Source organism: Salmo salar, chromosome 11, assembly GCF_965601325.2.
Source record: "Salmo salar chromosome 11, fSalSal1, whole genome shotgun sequence".
Lineage (NCBI taxonomy): Eukaryota > Metazoa > Chordata > Actinopteri > Salmoniformes > Salmonidae > Salmo > Salmo salar.
Window position 1 is genome coordinate 108828189 of NC_138301.1, and position 22302 is coordinate 108850490.

At 42.9% G+C, this 22302-nt stretch overlaps 1 protein-coding gene across 2 annotated transcripts; it reads right to left on the reverse strand.

Annotated features, from left to right (window-relative positions):
* Window positions 1-326: 326 nt before the first annotated feature.
* On the reverse strand, window positions 327-20201 carry djc18 (DnaJ homolog subfamily C member 18). 2 transcript variants are annotated; one of them, XM_014129240.3, is made up of 8 exons: window positions 19607-20201; window positions 11099-11273; window positions 10742-10887; window positions 6018-6212; window positions 5762-5874; window positions 5143-5252; window positions 1932-2104; window positions 327-1778 (listed from the first exon to the last, which is right to left on the reverse strand). In XM_014129240.3, exons 1-8 carry the CDS (start codon window positions 19731-19733, stop codon window positions 1654-1656), a joined length of 1164 nt encoding a protein of 387 aa, XP_013984715.1. In that variant the 5' UTR covers window positions 19734-20201; the 3' UTR covers window positions 327-1653.
* Window positions 20202-22302: the final 2101 nt, after the last annotated feature.

Below are 22302 nucleotides of genomic sequence, written 5' to 3' on the forward strand. Positions count from 1 at the left end.
CACATCCCTCAGTTTTTCACCCAAAACAGAGGCGGGGCGACTGCTTTGATATTGTTTCAATTAAGGTTTCTAGCTTCAAAAGAAATCCAACAAGGACTAAGGCTGGGATTTAATATGATTGTGTGTTGTCGACAATGTTCAGAGACCGCAATCACGGTAAACGCTGCATATGTCAGCTCAATCGAACAATTTGCATTGTCGACAGCGCAATCAGGCTGAAACTCTGCTGTCAGAGCTGGGGTGTAACACCAGTAGGGTGAGAGTATAGCCATCTGGATCAATGCTCTGTAGACATACTAGACAAAAGCAACCCATAGACACCAAGGGATTGTTTAACTTTTTAATAAACCAGCTTGAAAACCTGCTCTGACAGCACAAATCAACTGGACACCAGAGTTCAGCCAAGAGGGTCTCTAGCTAGCATCAGGGCTAATCTGTAATCCATTACTGCCCCAACCGCATCCTGTCTGTCTGCCACTAGTGTGGCTGTTAACCCTTCGTCTGCTGGATTTATGATCTGACTAAAGGAAGGTCAAGCATTAAAAGATTACTGAACAAATGTTCATTTGGAGAAATGTTTGAAAGCTCTTAGTAAAGTAACAGTTGATTAAATGAATGGGCAGGATGAGTGGATTTCTCTTAATAGTCCTTTCCAGAGGTGTGCTGCAGCAGCTATTGACTGAGCACCTGATGTGTAACAAGGACATGGATAAAAGAGAAAGAGGGCAGAACATGGGGCTGCATGCATTGGGGAATAGAGACTAGGACAGCAGGTTCCAAATATTACGTCATCAAGAAGTGCTTCAGAATGAACCAGAAGGACCAAATAATGGACAAGTACAACTATGGCAACGCCGTTTGGCAAAGTCTTAGAGCACAGCAAAATTAAAGAAAGTATCAATGTATTTCACTTACAATCTAACTGCAGATTTCTGTTTTAAGTGAATCTAATGTAGTAGAGATATAGTACATAGCTCTGGCCTTTAACCAGCAGGCATGACAAATCTACATTTTCTTCACAGTTTAAGACCATATAGATCTGTCTTTTCAAATAGAAGCTCTCGTTTGCCTCAGTCTCTGGAAACCTATTCTACAAGTTAGTGGTTTTCAGGTCCTTGCATTCTTTCTTCACAATTAAGAATGTTCTTTCCAATTAAAAAGTGACTCACTGCTCTTTCCAAGACCTACACAATATACTCCATTAAACTCACACCACAGAAACAAAACATGGAAATAAATGAGTAACCCAGCAGCAATGCTAACATGTTTCAAACAGGTGACTAACAAAGTGTACGTGTGAACAGAAACGTTGTAAGCAAGCCTATATTCCTTAATGTAAGGAAGCAGTAACAAGGCTCCTGTACATCAATAAAACAATCCCAGAGCCAGCCAGACTGGGCTTTATGTTGTTATCCACAGAGCCAAGGTGGGCAACTCATAGTACATGCACCTCCACTTTCTTCCATCCGAGATGAGAGAAGGCACAATGTTTCAGATCAAAGGGCTTTGGCTACCACTGTGCTCTATCCAGAGAAGAGATGTTCTTCAAAAAAGTGACCCGATTCAATAAATAAAATAAATAAACCATATTAAATTATTAAAGTGTAGAATTCCCAGCTGGAAAGAGATGCCTCCCTCTCCTGTCTAAGCCCCTCATTCTCCTCTCTGTCGGCCCACAAAGCGGTACAGCTTGTCACAGTTGTCCAGCTTCAGAGACTCAGCCTTCGCCTTCAGTCTGTCATCACGGTACAGTTGTGCAAGATTCGCCAAATCCGACTCTGAGGAATGAGAAAAACATCAGCTCATATATGGATACATTCATACTCTACAACATGAATAAACCATGTGTTGACTGAGAGAGCCACACGTCTCAGGTGGCTGTCAATGGGGACAGAGCCAAGCTGCCAGAACCTGAATGCAGCTGGACTTACTCTGTTGTTTCTCCTTCCAGCAGCTGCTCTGCAGGTGTTCGATGTAGTCACTCTCTATGGTCTTCTCCAGCTCTTCCAGGGACTCCCCACGGTACTCCTTCTGGAAGCCCTTGTCCACGTAGTAGGGAACACCCATGTTCTGGGTCTCCCGGGATACCACCAGGCCCATGGCCCTGAAATAAACATCAAATCAAATGTTATTTGTCACATACATATGGTTAGCAGATATTAATGCGAGTGTAGCGAAATGCTTGTGCTTCTAGCTCCAACAGTACAGTAATACCTAACAAGTAATCTAACAATTCCCCAACAACTACCTAATACACAAATCTAAAGAGGTAAATGAGAATATGTACATGTAAGTATATGGAGGAGCGATGGCCGAGCAGCATAGGCTAGGTGCAATAGATGGTATAAAATACAGTACACACACACACACGTGATATGAGTAATGTAAGATATGTAAACATTATTAAAGTGGCATTATTTAGAGTACATTGTATAAAGTGACTAGTGATCCATTTATTAAAGTGGCCAGCGATTGGGTCTCAATGTAGGCAGCAGCGTCTCTGAGTTAGTGATGGCTGTTTAGCAGTCTGATGGCCTTGAGATAGAAGCTGTTTTTCAGTCTCTCGGTCCCTGATTTGATGCACCTGTACTGACCTCGCCTTCTGGATGGTAGCGGTGTGAACAGGCCGTGGCTCGGGTGGTTGTTGTCTTTGATGATCTTTTTGGCCTTTCTGTGACATTGGGTGCTGTAGGTGTCATGGAGGGCAGGTAGCTTGCCCCCGGGGCGGGCGCCGCCCCCCTGTAATACAGCCCAACAGGATGCTCTCGATTGTGCATCTGTAAAAGTTTGTCAGGGTTTTGGGTGATAAGCCAAATTTGAGCCTTCACCACACTATCTGTGTGGGTGGACCATTTCAGTTTGTCTGTGATGTGTATGCCGAGGAACTTAAATCTTTCCACCTTCTCCACTGCTGTCCCGTCGATGTGGATAGGAAGGTGCTCCCTCTGATGTTTCCTGAAGCCCACGATCATCTCATTTGTTTTGTTGACGTTGAGTGAGAGTTTGTTTTCTTGACACCATACTCCGAGTGCCCTCACCTCCTCCCTGTAGGCTGTCTCGTTGTTGTTGATAATGAAGCTCACTACTGTTGTGTCATCTGCATGATGATTGAGTTGGAGGCGTGCATGGCCACGCAGTCAAGGGTGAACAGGGAGTACAGGAGGGGGCTGAGCACGCACCCTTGTGGGGCCCCAGTGTTGAGGGTCAGCGAAGTGGAGATGTTGTTTCCTACCTTCACCACCTGGGGGCAGCCCGTCAGAAAGTCCAGGACCCAATTGCACAGGGCGGGGTAGAGACCCAGTGCCTCTAGCTTGATGATGAGCTTGGAGGGCACTATGGTGTTGAATGCTGAGCTGTAGTCAATGAAAAGCATTCTTACATAGGTATTGATTTTGTCCAAATAGGATAGGGCAGTGTGAAGTGCAATAGAGATTGCATCATCTGTGGATCCGTTAGGGCTGTTTGCCTCGAAGCGAGCATAGAAGTAGTTTAGCTCGTCTGGTAGACTCGTGTCATTGGGCAGCTTTCGGCTGTGCTTCCCTTCATTGTCTAATAGTTTGCAAGCCCTGCCACATCCGACGAGTGTCAGAGCCGGTGTAGTACGATTAAATCTTAGTCCTGTATTGACGCTTTGCCTGTTTGATGGTTCGTCGGAGGGCATAGCGGGATTTCATATAAGCTTCCGGGTTAGAGTCCCGTCCTTGAAAGCAGCAGCTCTAGCCTTTAGCTCAGTGCAGATGTTGCCTGTAATCCATGGCTTCTGGTATGTACGTACGGTCACTGTGGGGGACGACGTCGTCGATGCACTTATTGATGGAGCCAATGACTGATGTGGTGTACTCCTCACTGCCATCGGAGGAATCCCAGAACATATTCCAGGCTGTGCAAGAAAAACAGCCCTGTAGCATAACATCTGCTTCATCTGACCAGTTTTTAATTGAGCCAGTCACTGGTACTTCCTGCTTTAATTTTTGCTCATAAGCAGGAATCAGGAGGATGGAGTTATGGTCAGATTTGCCAAATGGAGGGCGAAGGAGAGCTTTGTATGCCTTTCTGTGTGTGGAGTAAAGGTGGTCTAGAGTTTTTTTCCCTCTGGTTGCACATTTAACATGCTGATAGAAATTCGGTAAAACGGATTTAAGTTTCCCTGCATTAAAGTCCCCGGCTACTAGGAGCACCGCCTCTGGGTGAGCGTTTTCTTGTTTGCTTAATACAGCTCATTCAATGCTGTCTTAGTGCCAGCCTCAGTCTGTGGTGGAATGTAAACCAATATGAAAAATACATATGAAAACTCTCTAGGTAGATCGAGTATCTCATGATAAGCTGTAGACCACAGTACCTCAAGCGAGCAATAGCTTGAGACTTCCAGTGTGATGGCGATTGCATCGTCTGTGGACCTGTTGGGACGGTATGCAAACTGAAGTGGGTCTAGGGTGGCCGGTAAGGTGGAGGTGATATGATCCTTAACTAGTCTCTCAAAGCACTTCATGATGACAGAAGTGAGTGCTACGGGGCGATAGTCATTTAGTTCAGTTATCTTTGCCTTGTTGGGTACAGGAACAATGGTAGCCATCTTGAAGCCTGTGGTGACAACAGACTGGGATAGGGAGCGATTGAATATGTCGGTAAACACATCAGCCTGCACATGCTCTGAGGACGCGGCTAGGGATGCCTTCTGGGCCAGCAGCTATGTGAGGGTTAACACTTTGAAATATTTTACTCACGTCAGCCACAGAGAAGAAGAGGGAGGGGGGTGCAGGCCTTGTTAGCGGGCAGCGACGGTGGTACTATATTATCATCCAAGCGTGCTAAGGTGTTTAGTTTGTCTGGAAGCGTGACGTCGGTGTCCGTGACGTGACTGGTTCTTTTTGTAGTCCGTGATTTCCTGTAGACCCTGCCACATACGTCTCGTGTCTGAGCTGTTGAATTGCGACTCCACCTTGACATACCGTCAGTCCCACTAAATGTTTACAAAGGATACCCAATACACATCACACCTCACCCTCTTCAGGGTCCTCATGCACTCTGCACCCAGCATTTGACAGTTACCATGCTAACAGTCTGTGAAATAGGTTCATATGGAGTCTATTTGAGAGACAAACTTATCATCAAGAAGCTTGGTTGATGTTGCAGTGGACTCACGGTTTGTAAAAGAGACCGTAAGGAGGGTTGGTGGCCATCAGTTGGGTCACAACAGATATGAGGATCAGCACCAGAACAGGAAGAAGCTGCAGGAAGGCTGTGAAGGTGTTCTGCTGAGGAAAGGCAGAACCAGAAGAAGTTCATAAACCCATCACATAACTGGAAATACATTTAAATCAATGTACAGTAACGTTTCAAGGACTCGTTTGCTTACTGCAACAACAACAATCTGGTCTAGGCATGGTGAAAGCTTCTACTCTTATTCACAGCTGGTCTGTTTCACTGGTCAACCTTCAACCCCCACTGTAACTGATCCTCTTGGAGCAGCATAAGGTTCTCCATTTAACTGCCTATTGCAGCACCTCAGAGGGAGATGGTATCCAATGACAAACAGGATCAAATCTAAAACCCCCACCCAACCTCAGGGAGTGGAGTTCTTTCAAATCAAGGTCCAGCATCAATTGTAAACCCATAAACACATCAGCTGTAGCTCTGTTGGTTAAACTGTACACCCATAGGAAATCAGCTGTAGCTCTGTTGGTTAATCACACAGCCACAGAACATCTATGAGTTGAACTGGTGGGATTTTCTGAGATCTCTCATGTGGGCACCGACTGACCTGACTGCGGTTCTCCCCCACCTCCTCCTCGCGCCTCTCATATGCACGTCGCCGACGAGGCTGATAGAAGTTAGAGTAGGTGGCTCCTCTGTTGGTGTACACATGGATGTTGCCTGAGGGAGCGGAACAGACATGATTTACATGCTTTGAACTACTTAGCAACAACTGACAATGAGTCACTCAAATCCAAAATTCAAGTAACAGAGATAAACGCACATACCAACTCTCTCTTTCAGAAACACACACACAAACTGACCTGTGGGAAACCTTCCTCCAAAGAAGATGTTGAAGAGTTCCTCAGGGGAGATGTCGGCCTCAAAGTCCCTGTTGAAGTTGCGGTAGTGTCCGTGGCGAGCGTGGGCGGTGCTCTCAGACGGAGCCTGTTCTCCATATTGGTCATACTGATGACGCTTCTCAGCGTTGCTGAGCACCGCATACGCATTGCCTATGGCTGTAAAGAAAAAAATACTTATCAGGCCAACGATTTGGTGCCGTCTGATGTACAGAGCCACAACAGCATGAGAAGGGAGGAGCTAGTCTAATTATCTGCACCGGCAGTTCCACAAAAATACAAATCAAATCTAATTTTATTTGTCGAATGCTTGGTAAACAGCAGGTGTCGACTAACAGTGAAAGACTTTCTTACGGGTCCTTTTCCAACAATGAAGAGTTAAAGATAAATGTAATACAAAATGTAAATAGTGACACAAGGAATACATACAGTGAATAACAAGTAAAAATAACATGGCTATATACAGGGAGTACCAGTACCGACTCGATGTGTAGAGGTACAAAAAGTGCGAGTGTGTGTAGCGTCAGTATGCTTGTGTGCGCATGTACAGTTGAAGTCGGAGGTTTACATACACTTAGGTTGGAATCATTAAAACTCCTTTTTCAACCACTCCACAAATTTCTTGTAAACAAACTATCGTTTTGGCAAGTCGGTTACGACATCTACTTTGTGCATGACACAAGTCATTTTCCCAACAATTGTTAACAGACCTATTATTTAATTTATAATTCACTGTATCATAAGTCCAGTGGGTCAGAAGTTTACATACACCAAGTTGACTGTGCCTTTAAACAGCTTGGAAAATTCCAGAAAATGATGTCACGGCTTTAGAAGCTTCTGATAGCCTAATTGTCATCATTTGAGTCAATTGGAGGTGTACCTGTGGATGTATTTCAAGGCCTACCTTCAAACTCAGTGCTCAGCAAGGAAGAAGCCACTGCTCCGAAACCGCCATAAAAAAGACCGACTACGGTTTGCAACTGCACATGGGGACAAAGATCGTACCTTTTGGAGAAATGTCCTCTGGTCTGATGAAACAAAAATATAACTTTTTGGCCATCATGACCATCGTAATGATTGGTGGAAAAAGGGGGATGCTTGCAAGCCGAAGAACACCATCCCAACCGTGAAGCACAGGGGTGGCAGCATCATGGTGTGGGGGTGCTTTGCTGCAGGAGGGACTGGTGCACTTCACAAAATAGATGGCATCATGAGGTAGGAAAATTATGTGGATATGATGAAGCAAGATTTCAAGACATCAGTCAGGAAGTTAAAGCTTGGTCACAAATGGGTCTTCCAAATGGACAATGACCCCAAGCATCTCCAAAGTTGTGTTAAAATGGCTTAAGGACAACAAAGTCAAGGTATTGGAGTGGTCATCACAAAGCCCTGACCTCAATCCTATAGACAATTTGTGGGCAGAACTGAAACAGTGTGCGAGCAAGGAGGCCTACAAACCCGACTCAGTTACACCAGCTCTGTCAGGAGGAATGGGCCAAAATTCCCCCAACTTAATGTGGGAAGCTTGTGGAAGACTACCCGAAACATTTGACCCAAGTTAAAACCTCTTCGGGCTAGGGGGCAGTATTTTCACGTCCGGATGAAGAGCGTGGGATATGAATATAATTGGTAGATTTGGATCGAAAACACTAAAGTTTCTAAAACTGTTAAAATTATGTCTGTGAGTATAACAGAACTGATATGGCAGGTGAAACACCGAGGACAAACCATCCCCCCAAAAAAGAAAAATTCAGCTTACCTCTATTTTCAATGGCTAGTACTATAATTATAAGCCCAAATCCTCCCAAATTGCAGTTCCTAGGGCTTCCACTAGATGTCAACAGTCTTTAGAAAGATTTTCATGCTGGTTTTTGGAAAAATTACCCAGAAATTGTAGTTTTTCTAGGTGGCTCCCATTTTGGCTTGTAGTGTTTCAATGCGCATGGACGAGTGCGCATTCTTTTTGTTATCTCCGGTAAAGACAATAACGATTCTTCGTCTTAAATTTTATCGTTTATTTGCGTAATAGGATACCTAAGGTTTGATTATAAACGTTGTTTGACTTGTTTGGAAAAGTTTAGCAGTAACGTTTGGGATTCATTTTGTATGCATCTTGACAGAGGGAAACAGTGGATTCTTGACTGAAGAGCGCCAGCTAAACTGAGTTTTTATGGATATAAAGACGGACATTATCGAACAAAAGGATCATTTGTGATGTACCTGGGACATTTTCGAGTGCCAACAGAAGAAGATCAAAGGTAAGGCATTTTTTATATCGCTATTTCTGACTTTCGTGTCACACCTCCCTGGTTGAAAATGATTTGTTATGCATTTGGATGATGGGGCGCTGTCCTCAGATAATCGCATGGTTTGCTTTCGCCGTGAAGCCTTTTTGAAATCTGACACCGCGGCTGGATTAACAACAAGTTAAGCTTTATTTTGATGTATTGCACTTGTGATTTCATGAAAGTTTAATATTTAAAGGCAATGCTACCAAATACTAATTGAGAGTATGTAAACTTCTGACCTACTGGGAATGTGATGAAAGAAATAAAAGCTGAAATAAATCGCTCTACTATTATTCTGACATTTCACATTCTTAAAGAAAAGTGGTGATCCTAACTGACCTAAAACAGGGAATTTTTACTAGGATTAAATGTCCGGAATTGTGAAAAACTGAGTTTAAATGTATTTGGCGAAGGTGCATGTAAACTTCTGAGTTCAACTGTATGTGTGTGTTGGGGTGTCAGTGTAAGTGTGTGTGGGTAGAGTCCAGTGCAAGACAGTAGGTGCAAAAAAGGGTCAATGCATTTAGTCCGGGTAGCCATTTGATTAGCTATTAATTCAGTCTTGTTTAGCACTCTTATGGCTTGAGGGTAGAAGCTGTTCAGGGTCATGTTTCCAAACTTGTTGCATCGGTACCGCTTTCCGTGCGGTAGCAGATAGAACAATCTATGGCTTGGGTGGCTGGTGTCTTTGACAATTTATTTGGGCCTTCCTCTGACCCACTGGCCCATGCCAAATATCTACAGCCTCCTGAAGGGGAAAAGGTACTGTCGTGGCCTCTTCACAACTGTGTAGGTGTGTGTGGACCATGTTAGTTCCTAAGTGATGTGGACACAAAGAAACTTGAAGCTCTCTCGACCCGCTCCACTATAGCCCCATCGATGTCGATGGATGTGTGCTCGCCCCTCTGTTTCCTGTAGTCCATGATCAGCGCCTTTGTCTTGCTGACGTTGAGGGAGAGGTTGTTGTCCTGGCACCACACTGCTAGATCGCCGACCTCTTCCCTATAGGCTGCCTCATTGTCGTCAGTGATCAGTCCTACCACCGTTGTGTTGTCAGCAAACTTGGTGTTGGGAGTCGTGCACGGTTACGCAGTCATGGGTGAACAGGAAGAGGGGGACTGAGCACATCCCCCGAGGGGCCCCTTGTTGATGGTCAGCGTGGCGGATGTATTGTTGCCTACCCTCACCGCCGGTAGGCCCGTCAGGAAGTCCAGGATCCAGTTGCAAAGGGAGGTGTTCCGTCCCAAGGTCCTGAGCTTGGTGTTGAGCTTGGAGGGCACTATGGTGTTGAATGCTGAGCTGTAGTCAGTGAACAGCATTCTCACGTAGGTGTTCCTTTTGTCCAAGTGGGAAAGGGTAGCATGGAGTGCAATAGAGATTGAGTCATTTGTGGATCTGTTTTGGCGTTATGCGAATTGGAGTGGGTCCAGGGTGTCTGGGATGATGGTGTTGATGTGAGCCATGAGATGCCTTTCAAAGCATTTCATGGCTATATATGTGAGTTCTATGGGGCGATGGTAACCTGCCTAAATAACTTTGGCGTTCTTGGGCACAGGGACTATGATTGTCTGCTTGAAACAAGTTGGTATTACAGACCGGGTCAAGGATTGGTTGAATAAAGGACAGCAGGTAGCCTAGCAATTAAGAGTGATGAGCCAGTAACTGAAAGGTTGCTGGTTTGAATCTCCGAGCGGTGACAAATCTGTCAATGTGCTTTTGAGCGAGGCACTTAACCCTAATTGCTCCTGTAAGTCGCTCTGGATAAGAGGTTCTCCTAAATGACAAATGTTTTGGGGGTTTTTAAAGGATGTAAAATGTCAGTGAAGACACTTGCCAGGTGGTCAGCACATGCTCCGAGTAAGTATCCTGGTATTTTGTCTGGCCTTGCGAATGTTAACCTGTTTAAAGTTCTTACTCACATCGGCTACAAAAAGCGAGATCATACAGTCGCCGGAACAGCTGGTGCTCTCATGCATAGTTCAGTGTTGTTTGCCTTGAAGCTAGCATAAAACGGTAATTAGCTCATCTGGAAGTCTTGCGTCACTGGGCAGCTCGGGGCTGGGTTTCCCTTCGTAATCTGTGATACCGCAATCATCCAAATTAACGTTAGTGATCGCTGTTCTGATGTCCAGAAGCTGCTTTTGGTTTATAGGAAATTGCGAGACATTATGTACAACAAAAAAAACACCAGAAAATAGCAGAATTGGTCAGGAGCCCGTAAGATTGCAGCTATCCACTGCAGCGCCATCTTCTTACAGTGGCCCTATTTATTTATAATTTTAGGAGCACATGAGAAATTCTCACATGATCATCTAATGTGACCAGAGGAGGAGGAAGATCTGATACCGATAAGTCCTGGATCAGGAGAGGGAAACACAGCAGTAAGAGGCATCCCTTTACCTTTAAATGCATCTGTGGCTCCCGGGGCACAATTCTTATCAGGATGGAACTTCAGTGCCAGCTTTCTGTATGCTTTCTTCAGATCTTCATCACTAGCGTCTTTAGGAACGCCCAGGATCTCATAGAAATCCTTGCATTTCTTTATCCTGCATGGATCAAACAAAACAAAGAATCTTATGAAATCTGACATCACAACATTAATGTGTACAATGTGCACTTTTACTGGGTGGACATCTTAACAAAATGTAGCTGTGGTCTCGGAGTGCTCAAAATGAATGATGGCCTATCACTAAATAAAATATAGAAAAACTCAGGTAAAGACAGTGCGAGTATGATTTAATACTAGGGGGCAGGTACCTGAAAACACCCTGACGCTGATCCTCTGTGTAGGTCTGCTTTTCCTCACTGGCTCCTCTGCGTGCCTCCTCTCCATCCCCGTCCTCTTCATTTGATCGGAAGCCACGTGGTGGGGGTATGTGGGGCTCCTCTGGAGCAGCAGAGCTCCCATTCCTCACTATGGCATCAATTAGCACTGACGGAAGACCGAGAGATCAGGCAAGCGGGTAAATATCAATAGATGAGACATCAAGACTGAGGCTGGCTAAGATTAACTTTTGGTGTGGCGCGGGATCTTCCTTGATTAAAAGAGTAAAAAAACACAAAACAATTTGCGATTGTTTATACCGATCTAAAGACAACACATAAATCCACAATACTTTAGGCTAGAAACAAGCAGTAAAATGCCAGTGAAAGACGTGACTAACATGCTGACCAGACCGCATCACGCCAATGTTGATTTGTATCCTCCTACACCAGACATGATCAGGACGCGCAGGTTGAAATATCAAAACGAACACAAACTATATTAATTTGGGGACAGGTAGAAAAGCATTAAACATTTCTGGCAATTTAGCTAGCTAGCTAGCTTGCTGTTGCTAGTTAATTTGTCCTGGGATATAAACATTGGGTTGTTATTTTACCTGAAATGCACAAGGTCCTATACTCCGAGAATTAATCCACAGATAAAATATATAGTAATCTCTCCTACTTCAGGCTTCTACTTCTTTGCACTTTATATGGTGGTTGTCAACCAAACTTAAGGTGCATTACCAACTGGAGTGTAGACCTCAGTTCATCTTTCAAATCACCCACGTGGATATATGCTCCAAAAAACAATGAGGAGATGACACGCGAGTATATGCTCCTAAAAACCAATGAGATGGGAGAGGCGGGACTTGCAGATTTGTATCTGCTTTCAAACCACCTACAAAGGTGACTTGAAATATCTGCTTCCATGTGCTTGTTGGCTGTTGAGACTTCAGGAAAACCGATTCTAAATCAGACATGCAAAAAAAATGGATTTTAATAAATTCAAAACTGCCAATGTGAACAAGGCTTAAGAGAGTTCACAAATGATGTTTATGAGGACAAGGGAATCTTTTTTTGTAAAGCGTGCCAAAACTATCAACCACATGAAAAAGCAAAACGGTGGTGGAGCACCTGAGATCCAATCAACACCAGACTCGAAAGGCGAGCTAACAAGTATTTATGTAAATAACCTAACTTACTTATTTTGATAGTAGGGTAACAGAGTAGCCAACTCATTATGTTGCATAAGCTATCTTCACCGGTTGCAAACTGAGGTAAACTTTGCAGGCTAGCTAGCTACGTTAGATAGCTAGCTTGCACTAAGCTAGGAAACTATTTCGGAGGTAAAAGTTGTCTAGCTGTGATGTGTGTGAACTCTGGTGTGTGTGGGGGGGTTATCGGGTTCTGCCCGCGTGTGTGAGAGGGGGTGCTACTCACATCTTGTAAAAGTTGTCTAGCTGTGGTGTGTGAACTGTGTGTGTGTGTGTGTGTGTGTGTGTTGGGTTCTGCCCACGTGTGTGTGAGAGGGAGAGTGTGCGCAATGTACAGATGTGGCACATTGATCAAAGGCAACAGTGGTGAATATTGCTAGCTTTCCTAGCCTGTATTTTAATCACTGACCTAAATAGGTTCAGGAGGAAATAATGAACAGAACAATATGGGAAAAAAGCAAATTAATGATGGGGTGTCCTTTTGTGTGCGGGTTTGTTGAGATCTCTCTGTGTGTGTGTGTGTGGTGTGTGATATGTATAGTGCTTTTGGAAAAGTATTCAGACCCCTTGACTTTTTCCACATTGTTACATTACAGCCTTATTCTAAAAATGTTCCCCTCAATCTACACACAAAACTCCATGACAAAGCAAAAACAAGTATATTTTTTTATTTTAGAAATGTTAGCAAATGCATAAAAAAATACAAAGATGGAAATATCACATTTACATAAGTATTCAGACCCTTTACTCAGTACTTTGTTTAAACACCTTTGGCAGCGATTACAGACTCGAGTCTTCTTGGGTGTGACGCTACAAGCTTGGTACACCAGTATTTGGGGGAGTTTCTCCCATTCTTCTCTGCAGATCCTCTCAAGCTGTCAGGTTGGATGGGGAACGTCGCTGCACAGCTGTTTTTAGGTCTCTCCAGAGATGTTCGATCGGGTTCAAGTCCGGGCTCTGGCTGGGCCACTCAAGGACATTGAGACTTGTTCCGGAACCACTCCTGTGTTGTCTTGGCTATGTGCTTAGGGTCGTTATCCTTTTGGAAGGTGACCCTTCGCCCCAGTCTGAGGTCCTGAGCAGGTTGTCATCAAGGATCTCTGTAATTTGCTTCGTTCATCTTGCCCTCGATTCTCCCGGTCCCTGAAAAACATCCCTACAGCATGATGCTGGCACCACCGTGCTTCACCGTAGCGATGGTGCCAGATTTCCTCCAGACGGGACGCTTGGCATTCAGGCCAAGGAGTTCCATTTTGGATTCATTAGACCAGAGAATCTTGTTTCTCATGGTCAGAGTCCTTTAGGTGCCTTTTGGCAAACTCCAAGAGGGCTGTCATGTGCATTTTACTGAGGAGTGACTTCCATCTGGCCACCCTACCATAAAGGCCTGATTGGTGGAGTGCTGCAGAGATGTTTGTCCTTCTGGAAGGTTCTCCCATCTCCACATAGGTACTCTGGAGCCCTGTCAGTGACCATCGGGTTCTTGGTCACCTTCCTGACCAAGGCCCTTCTCCAATTTCTCAGTTTGGCCAGGCGGCCAGCTCTAGGAAGAGTCTGGATAGTTCCAAACTTCTTCCACTTAAGAATGATGGAGGCCACTGTGTTCTTGGGGACCTTCAATACTGCAGAAATGTTTTGGTACCCTTCCCCAGATCTGTGCCTCGACACAATCCTGTCTCGGTGCTCTACAGACAATTCCTTCGACCTCATGGCTTGGTTTTTGCTCTGACATGCACTGTCAACTGTGGGACCTTGTATAGGCAGGTGTGTGCCTTTCCAAATCAGGTCCAATCAATTGACTTTACCACAGGTGGACTCCAATCAAGTTGTAGAAACATCTTAAGAATGATCAATGGAAACAGGATGCACCTGAGCTCAATTTCGAGTCTCATAGCAAAGGTTCTGAAAACGTATGTAAATATGATAGATTTTCATTTGTCATACATTTGCAATAATGTCTAAAAACCTGTTTTCGCTTTGTCATTATGGGGTAGTGTGTAGATTGAGGGAAAAAACATTTAATACATTTTAGAATAAAGCTGTAACGTAACAAAATGTGGAAAAAGTGAAGGGGTCTGAATACTTTCCAAATGCACTGTATCTGCCTGAGAGTGGGACAGAAGTTAGTTTGGCCAAAACCAGATCATTTAAAGTTATCTTTGGTTTTTCATTTATATTATCCATGTTTTTATTGTTATCCTACTGGTCAATCAAGAATTCAGACTCTGGAAGAGTGTTTGGCTAAGACACTCTACGTCAGAGAGGAAGGAGTTGGTCCTGGACTTTGAAAACATTGATCGAGGCACCAAAGTTCTCCACGTTTCTAAACAAACACTCAAAGCAAGGAGGGAGTGTTCCTGCAGCATCCCATCTTTGCACTGAATACCTATCTGACCTTTACCCGCACTACATCCAGTATACCTACCTGAGCTTTACCCGCACTACATCCACGCAATCTTTGATATACTGAAGGGCAAGGATCTCTACGTAATCTTGGAAGAGACCACCGACACCTGTGGGAGGTGCCCCCTAAACATTCTACTTCAGCCAGTAGGTGAGATATCCATAATGGCAGACTTTACCTTTTTGGACAGGCCTTAAAATGAACGTGCCAAATGCGGGTAGATTTTGGCATTGGCGGGTAAGATGTCTATTTCACCAGCCGGGTGGTCAGGGATTCACAGTGGTAGCATTTGTGAATAAAAATAGTCAAGTACCAAGTGCCTTTAGAAGTGATTTACACCTTGACTTTTTCCACATTTTGTTGTGTTTAGGCCAGTGACACAATCTCAATTGAATCCATTTTAAATTCAGGATGTAACACAAAACCCTATAAGAGGATTATGTTTTTCGAAATGTTTACAATACAGTTTTTTTTATTGCATGCACTCACTGTGTGCAATAATAGTGTTTAACATGATTTTTGAATGACTACCTCATCTCTCTCTGTACCCCATACATACAGATCATTGTAAGGTCCCTCAGTCGAGCAGTGAATTTCAAACACAGATTCAACCAAAGACCAGGGAAGTTTTCCAATGACTTGCAAAGATGGGCACCTATTGGTAGATGGGTAAAAAATGAATTCAAAAAATAATAAAAAAACAGACATAATATCCCTTTGAGCATGGTGAAATTATTCATTACACTTTGGATGGTATATCAATACACCCAGTCACTACAAAGATAGTCGTCCTTCCTAACTCAGTTGCCGGAGAGGAAGGAAACCACTCAGGGATTTCACCATGAGGCCAATGGTGACTTTAAATCAATTAGAGAGTTTAATGGCTATGATAGGAGAAAATTGAGGATAAATCAACAACATTGTAGTTATTCCACAACACTAACCTAGAGTGTGAAAAGGAAGCCTGTACAAAATAAAAAATATTCCCAAACATGTATCCTGTTTGCAATAAGGTACTAAAGTAAAACTGCAAAAAATGTGGCAAAGAAATAAAGTTATGTCCTGAAAACAAAGTGTTATGTTTGGGGCAAATCCAACACGTCACTGAGTACCACTCTTCATATTTTCAAGCATGGTGGTGGCTGCATCATGTTATGGGTATGCTTGTCATCGGCAAGGACTTTCAAATAAACGAAAGAGCTAAGCACAGGCAAAATCCTAGAGGAAAACCTGGTTCAGTTTGTTTTCCAATTGACACTGGAAGACAAATTCACCAGGCCAAATATACACTGTAGTTGCTTACCAAGACAACATTGAATGTTCCTGGGTGGCCTAGTTACAGTTGACTTAAATCAGCTTAAAATCATTGGCAAGACTTGAAAATGGCTGTCTGGCAAAGATCAACTACCAACTTCACAAGAGCTTGGAGATTCAGCCCAGTCAAAACTGTTCGCTGCTCTGGCACCCCAATGGTGGAACAAGCTCCCTCACGACGCCAGGACAGCGGAGTCAATCACCACCTGCCGTAGACACCTGAAACCCCACCTCTTTAAGGAATACCTGGGATAGGATATAGTAATCCGTCTAACCCCCCCCCCCCCCCCAAAAAAAGATATAGATGTACTATTGTAAAGTGGTTGTTCCACTGGATATCTTAAGGTGAATGCACCAATTTGTAAGTCGCTCTGGATAAGAGCGTCTGCTAAATGACGTAAATGTAATGTAAATGAGATTAAAACAAAAATAAATGTGCAAATATTGTACAATCCAGGTGTGCAAAGCTCTTATAGGGACATAACTAGAAATGCTCACATTTGTACTTGCTGCCAAAGCTGATTCTAACATGCATTGACTCAGGAGTGTGAATACTTATGTAAATGAGATATTTCTGCATTTCATTTTCAAAAATTCTAAAAACATGTTTTTACTGTCATTATGAAGTATTGTGTGTAGGTGGGTGAGAAAAAAAATCTATCAATTTTTAATTCAGGCTGTAACAAAAACATTTGGAATAAGTCAAGGGGTATGAATACTCACTGTATGATCACATTTATAACTAAATGAATGCTGCAGTAGCTGTTTACAAAGTATTTCAGCTGTTTTGTTTCACAGCTGGTAAATGAATCGCATAAAGTCAAATAACTACAAATCCTATAGCCTATCCCACCTCGCGCAGCAACACTGCTGAGTGAAAGATTCATTTTTAGAAGAGCTGGCACAGGCATAAAAGTTGATCTAACTGACTTGAAATGAAAGTCTACTGAAGTGAGACTTAGTCCTTGTGTTTCTTGGATATTTACATTGTTTTGTTCACAAGTTAGGTTGTTTTAAAATGTTTGAGTTTCAACTGTTAAAAGGAAGAGAAGACCACACGTAGTCAGGCTCGCTCAATCTCACAGCAGAGATACTTTTAACTCGTAAATTCAGATAGACACGCTTGCTTCGCCCTCATGTTGGTGCTAGCAAGCTGGCTAGGTATCAACAGCCAATCCAGTAGGGGCTGGAAACTAAACTGGAGGGAGTAGGGGCTGGAAACTAAACTGGTCAATGATGACGCGTGTCACAAAGTATTTGCTTAAAGTTCATCTCCCCCAATTTTGGTCCCGCCCTGTTCACATCCCTCGCCCATGCTTGCATTACCCAAAGGTCCCCCTCCCACTTCGCTTTCCTTCAATGAAAATTAATGGGCTTTCCATGTTGTCACCCCCAAGATGCTATGTGGTCACAAAAAAATGAAATAAAATGGAGCAAAATGTATCATTCCTTCTTAGTAACATTATTTTAGAACCATTACAAAAGCATGCTCATCCTTTTTTTATTATTTTTTTTGTTGGCCCCCAAAAATATTTTGGCTGGTAAAAGGAATATCTGAGTGTCAGGTAGACCAAAAGCGTAGTTTCTGGCCTTGTTTTTGTACAAAGTTAACATTACAACAGTGTCCAAGCAGCTCAGAGCATTCATGCTGGCAAAGGACTTCACTCCTGTGATGCCAATCTACGCAGTACAGACCAGGTGGTGCTCGTGGGTCAGTGCTGTGGAGTGGCTGGCAGAGCACATGGATGTCCTCTCGGAGTTACTGGACACCTTTGAAACACCTGCCAAGTGTGTCTAGGATCTGAAGGAGCTGCTGGTGAACCAATAATACTCGCTGAAGGACCGTTCATCGTTGAACACAGTCTGGAGCTAGTGGTCCTTAACAAATTAGAGAAACAGAGCCATCAGCCCACAACATCAGCGACAAGCTACAGGACTTCGGAGTATGGCAGCAGCAGATGAGTGGCACCACCACACCACCACTCAGCTGGAGGAACTTCCAGAGCAAGAGAGATGGGTGTGCAGAGCACTTCAAAGCTGCCATGAGAGAATGTGCCATTAAGCTGCAGGCTGTAACGGAGAGGCACCCAAGCCTAGCTATCTATAACTCTATTCCACACAGCAGAAGTGGAAGGGTACAGGAAAGAGAGGAAGGATATTGTGCACATCATCGCTGCATTGAGTGAGGTGTCTGAAGAGGAGTGGCACAGGTGCATGTCAATAGACAAAACTGATGCCAGAGAGGTGAGAGCAGTGGATCTCGCTCTCTTCTTATTCAGGCTGTAACACAACAAAATGTGGAAAAATTCAAGGGCTGTGAATACTTTCTGAAGGCACAGTCTTTAGGAAATGATGTTGGCCCTGTTACATTTCTGTCTACACCTCTAGGTTTCGTTTATTTAGCAGACGGCCTGATTGACTCTTCAAACAAGTGATTCAAGTTCAGATATAAGTGTTCAACATATTACAGTGTAAGACTTATTTTGTCAATGAAATCCTTGAATCTTAGTTCCTACATACAAAAACACATGTTATTGAATTCAAGTTTACGGTCTGAGTTGTATACGCCACATTCCTTCATTGTTTTTAATTTGAAATGCATACATCCTCCAGGCAGAAAAGAGCTGACTCTTCCCACAGAACATTTCTCTCACTCTAGCAGAAACAGCATTAAATTCATGACACTATGTATATATTATATGTATTCACATCTGTTTACACTGATTGTACTGAAATAAAAAGTTAAATGTGGGTATAATGTTTTACATGTAACAGATTACCTTTATTTGTATACAATTAAGTGTCCCATTCAACTGCATGATGTGTAAACATACAGAGTTTAAAAAAAGCTTTATCCAGAAATCTCTGTAGAAAGTAAAACAAATTCCAGCAGATTCCATTTGGGCCTAACTACAAAATTCAAAAGTTGTGTAAAATAAATTGGACTTTGCTTTGGAAGTAATCTCATGCAATGTGTGAATCTGTTGACAAACTTTATGTAAACAAGAATATGTATAATTAAATTGAGGGTTCATATAAATTTGCATGACATTTTTCAAATGTGAAAATGGGGGCTCTAGGGGAAAAGGTTGGGAACCGCTGTATTATTAAAGTCATTATGTCCCTGAAACATGTATTCCCTAACCTAGTCACTTCCTATATTCAGACGAGTTACTTATGACAGTTAACCAAAAATTATACTAACTAACCAGTTTGGCTGGTTGCAGCTGCACCACCAGGTTAAGCAATAACACGGATAAGTTAATGAAAGAAACATTACTAACTAACGTAACGTTATACATTGGATTGTGGTTTACAGGCTAGTAAATCCACTTTTAGTTTACAGGCACACAAGTTATCGAAAGATATTACCTGCGTTATAAACCGACCATATTGTAAACATCATTCAGATGACATGTAGCTATAACATACGCTTAACATGTTCACTGATTCGATGGGAGCATACATTATCAAATTCACAAGATACAGACGTTGCACTTTCTATTTTAACATTCAAGTTGGCAAGCAAGGCTAACATTGACAAGACAGCCATTACGGCACATTTACCTCTGGCCCGGGTGCTGGGGAATATTTTCTGGGCTTCATACAACAGTTGAAGGGCTTTTTCTCTCCGCCCTGACCGCAAGCACAGCTTTGCTTTCTCTATCAATCGATCAGATTCCTGTTTATCCATTATGACAGCTATTCGATGGCTAGCTAGTTAGCTTATTCCCACCGAGGCCTGCAACCTCAAAAAAACTACACTCGCTACACAAAGGAGGTTGACTGCCTAAAATCTTAAGAATTTAGCTAATAGCTATTTTGTGTTGAGGTGTACGTGGGCGTTGTCTGTCAACTGAAATTAACGGTAGCTAGCTAGCTTTGTTTACAGATAACAAGCTAGCTAGCAATAGGTTAGCTATGAGATTTCACCGTAGCTATCAGGTATCATAGCGGTGACGACTCCCACATTAGAAGCCAGACATGAACACAGGTGTAAGCGTCTAGTCAATTCGTCCAAATACCAACAGAAAAACTTGAACTAGTTAAAATCCATGCAATACGGGAAGAAATGTAACACCGACATTAACCAGTCCCGTATTAACACAGAGCTTCTTTGATATTAACCTCCATTGCCAACAGGAAGCGGAAACAAGCAGAATTAAAAGCCAAGTTGACCAATGGAAAACCTCCACCCTTGACCTATGGACTCATCTGTAGTCCAGCAGTGTTACTTGTAGATTATTTTGGACATTGTTGCAGCTTCTGATCGCTGCATTGTTGTAGCATTATAACAAACATTTCAGACAGAGTTATACAATGTTGTCTTGTGAACAGTATATTCTATATTTTGTTTTATTGGCAGCTGTAATTCACAAATAAAAAAATGATTTACAAAAGTAGAAAAATATACAGTACCGTTCAAAATTTTGGGGTCACTTAGAAATGTCCTTTTTTTATAAAGAAATGCCAAAAGATTGTCCATTCAAATTGATCATAAATACAGTATAGACATTGTTAATGTTGTAAATGACTATTGTAGCTGGAAACATTAAATAGCCTTCACTTCTCAGAACAAGAATAGACTGATGAGTTTCAGAAGAAAGTTCTGTTTCTGGCCATTTTGAGCCTGTAAACAAACCCACAAAATGCTGAATCTCCAGATACTCAACTAGTCTAAAGAAGACCAGTTTTATTGCTTCTTTAATTAGAACAACAGTTTTCAGCTGTGCTAAGATAATTGCAAAAGGGCTTTCTAATGATCAATTAGCCTTTTAAAATTATAAACTTGGATTAGCTAACACAACGTGCCATTGGAACACAGGAGTGATGGCTGCTGATAATCGGCCTCTGTACGCCTATGTAGATATTCCATAAAAAAATCTGCTGTTTACAGCTACAACAGTCATTTACAACATTAACAATGTCTGCACTGTATTTCTGATCAATTTGATGTTATTTTAATGGACAAAAAAATGTGCTTTTCTTTCAAAAACAAGGACGTTTTAAGTGACCCCAAACTTTTGAACGGTAGTGTATATATATACAGTGAGGGAAAAAAGTATTTGATCCCCTGCTGATTTTGTACATTTGTCCACTGACAAAGAAATGTATTTGTAAGTCGCTCTGGATAAGAGCGTCTGCTAAATGACTAAAATGTAAAATGTAAATGATCAGTCTATAATTTTAATGGTAGGTTTATTTGAACAGTGAGAGACAGAATAACAACAAACAAATCCTGAAAAACGCATGCCAAAAATGTTATAAATTGATTTGCGTTTTAATGAGGGAAATAAGTATTTGACCCCTCTGCAAAACATGACTTAGTACTTGGTGGCAAAACCCTTGTTGGCAATCACAGAGGTCAGACGTTTCTTGTAGTTGGCCACCAGGTTTGCACACATCTCAGGAGGGATTTTGTCCCACTCCTCTTTGCAGATCTTCTCCAAGTCATTAAGGTTTCAAGGCTGATGTTTGGCAACTCGAACCTTCAGCTCCCTCCACAGATTTTCTATGGGATTAAGGTCTGGAGACTGGCTAGGCCACTCCAGAACCTTAATGTGCTTCTTCTTGAGCCACTCCTTTGTTGCCTTGGCCGTGTGTTTTGGGTCATTGTCATGCTGGAATACCCATCCACGACCCATTTTCAATGCCCTGGCTGAGGGAAGGAGGTTCTCACCCAAGATTTGACGGTACATGGCCCCGTCCATCGTCCCTTTGATGCGGTGAAGTTGTCCTGTCCCCTTAGCAGAAAAACAACCCCAAAGCATAATGTTTCCACCTCCATGTTTGACGGTGGAGATGGTGTTCTTGGGGTCATAGGCAGCATTCCTCCTCCTCCAAACACGGCGAGTTGAGTTGATGCCAAAGAGCTCCATTTTGGTCTCATCTGACCACAACACTTTCACCCATTTGTCCTCTGAATCATTCAGATGTTCATTGGCAAACTTCAGACGGGCATGTATATGTGCTTTCTTGAGCAGGGGGACCTTGCGGGCGCTGCAGGATTTCAGTCCTTCACGGCGTAGTGTGTTACCAATTGTTTTCTTGGTGACTATGGTCCCAGCTGCCTTAAGATCATTGACAAGATCCTCCCGTGTAGTTCTGGGCTGATTCCTCACCGTTCTCATGATCATTGCAACTCCACGAGGTGAGATCTTGCATGGAGCCCCAGGCCGAGGGATATTGACAGTTCTTTTGTGTTTCTTCCATTTGCGAATAATTGCACCAACAGTTGTCACCTTCTCACCGAGCTGCTTGGC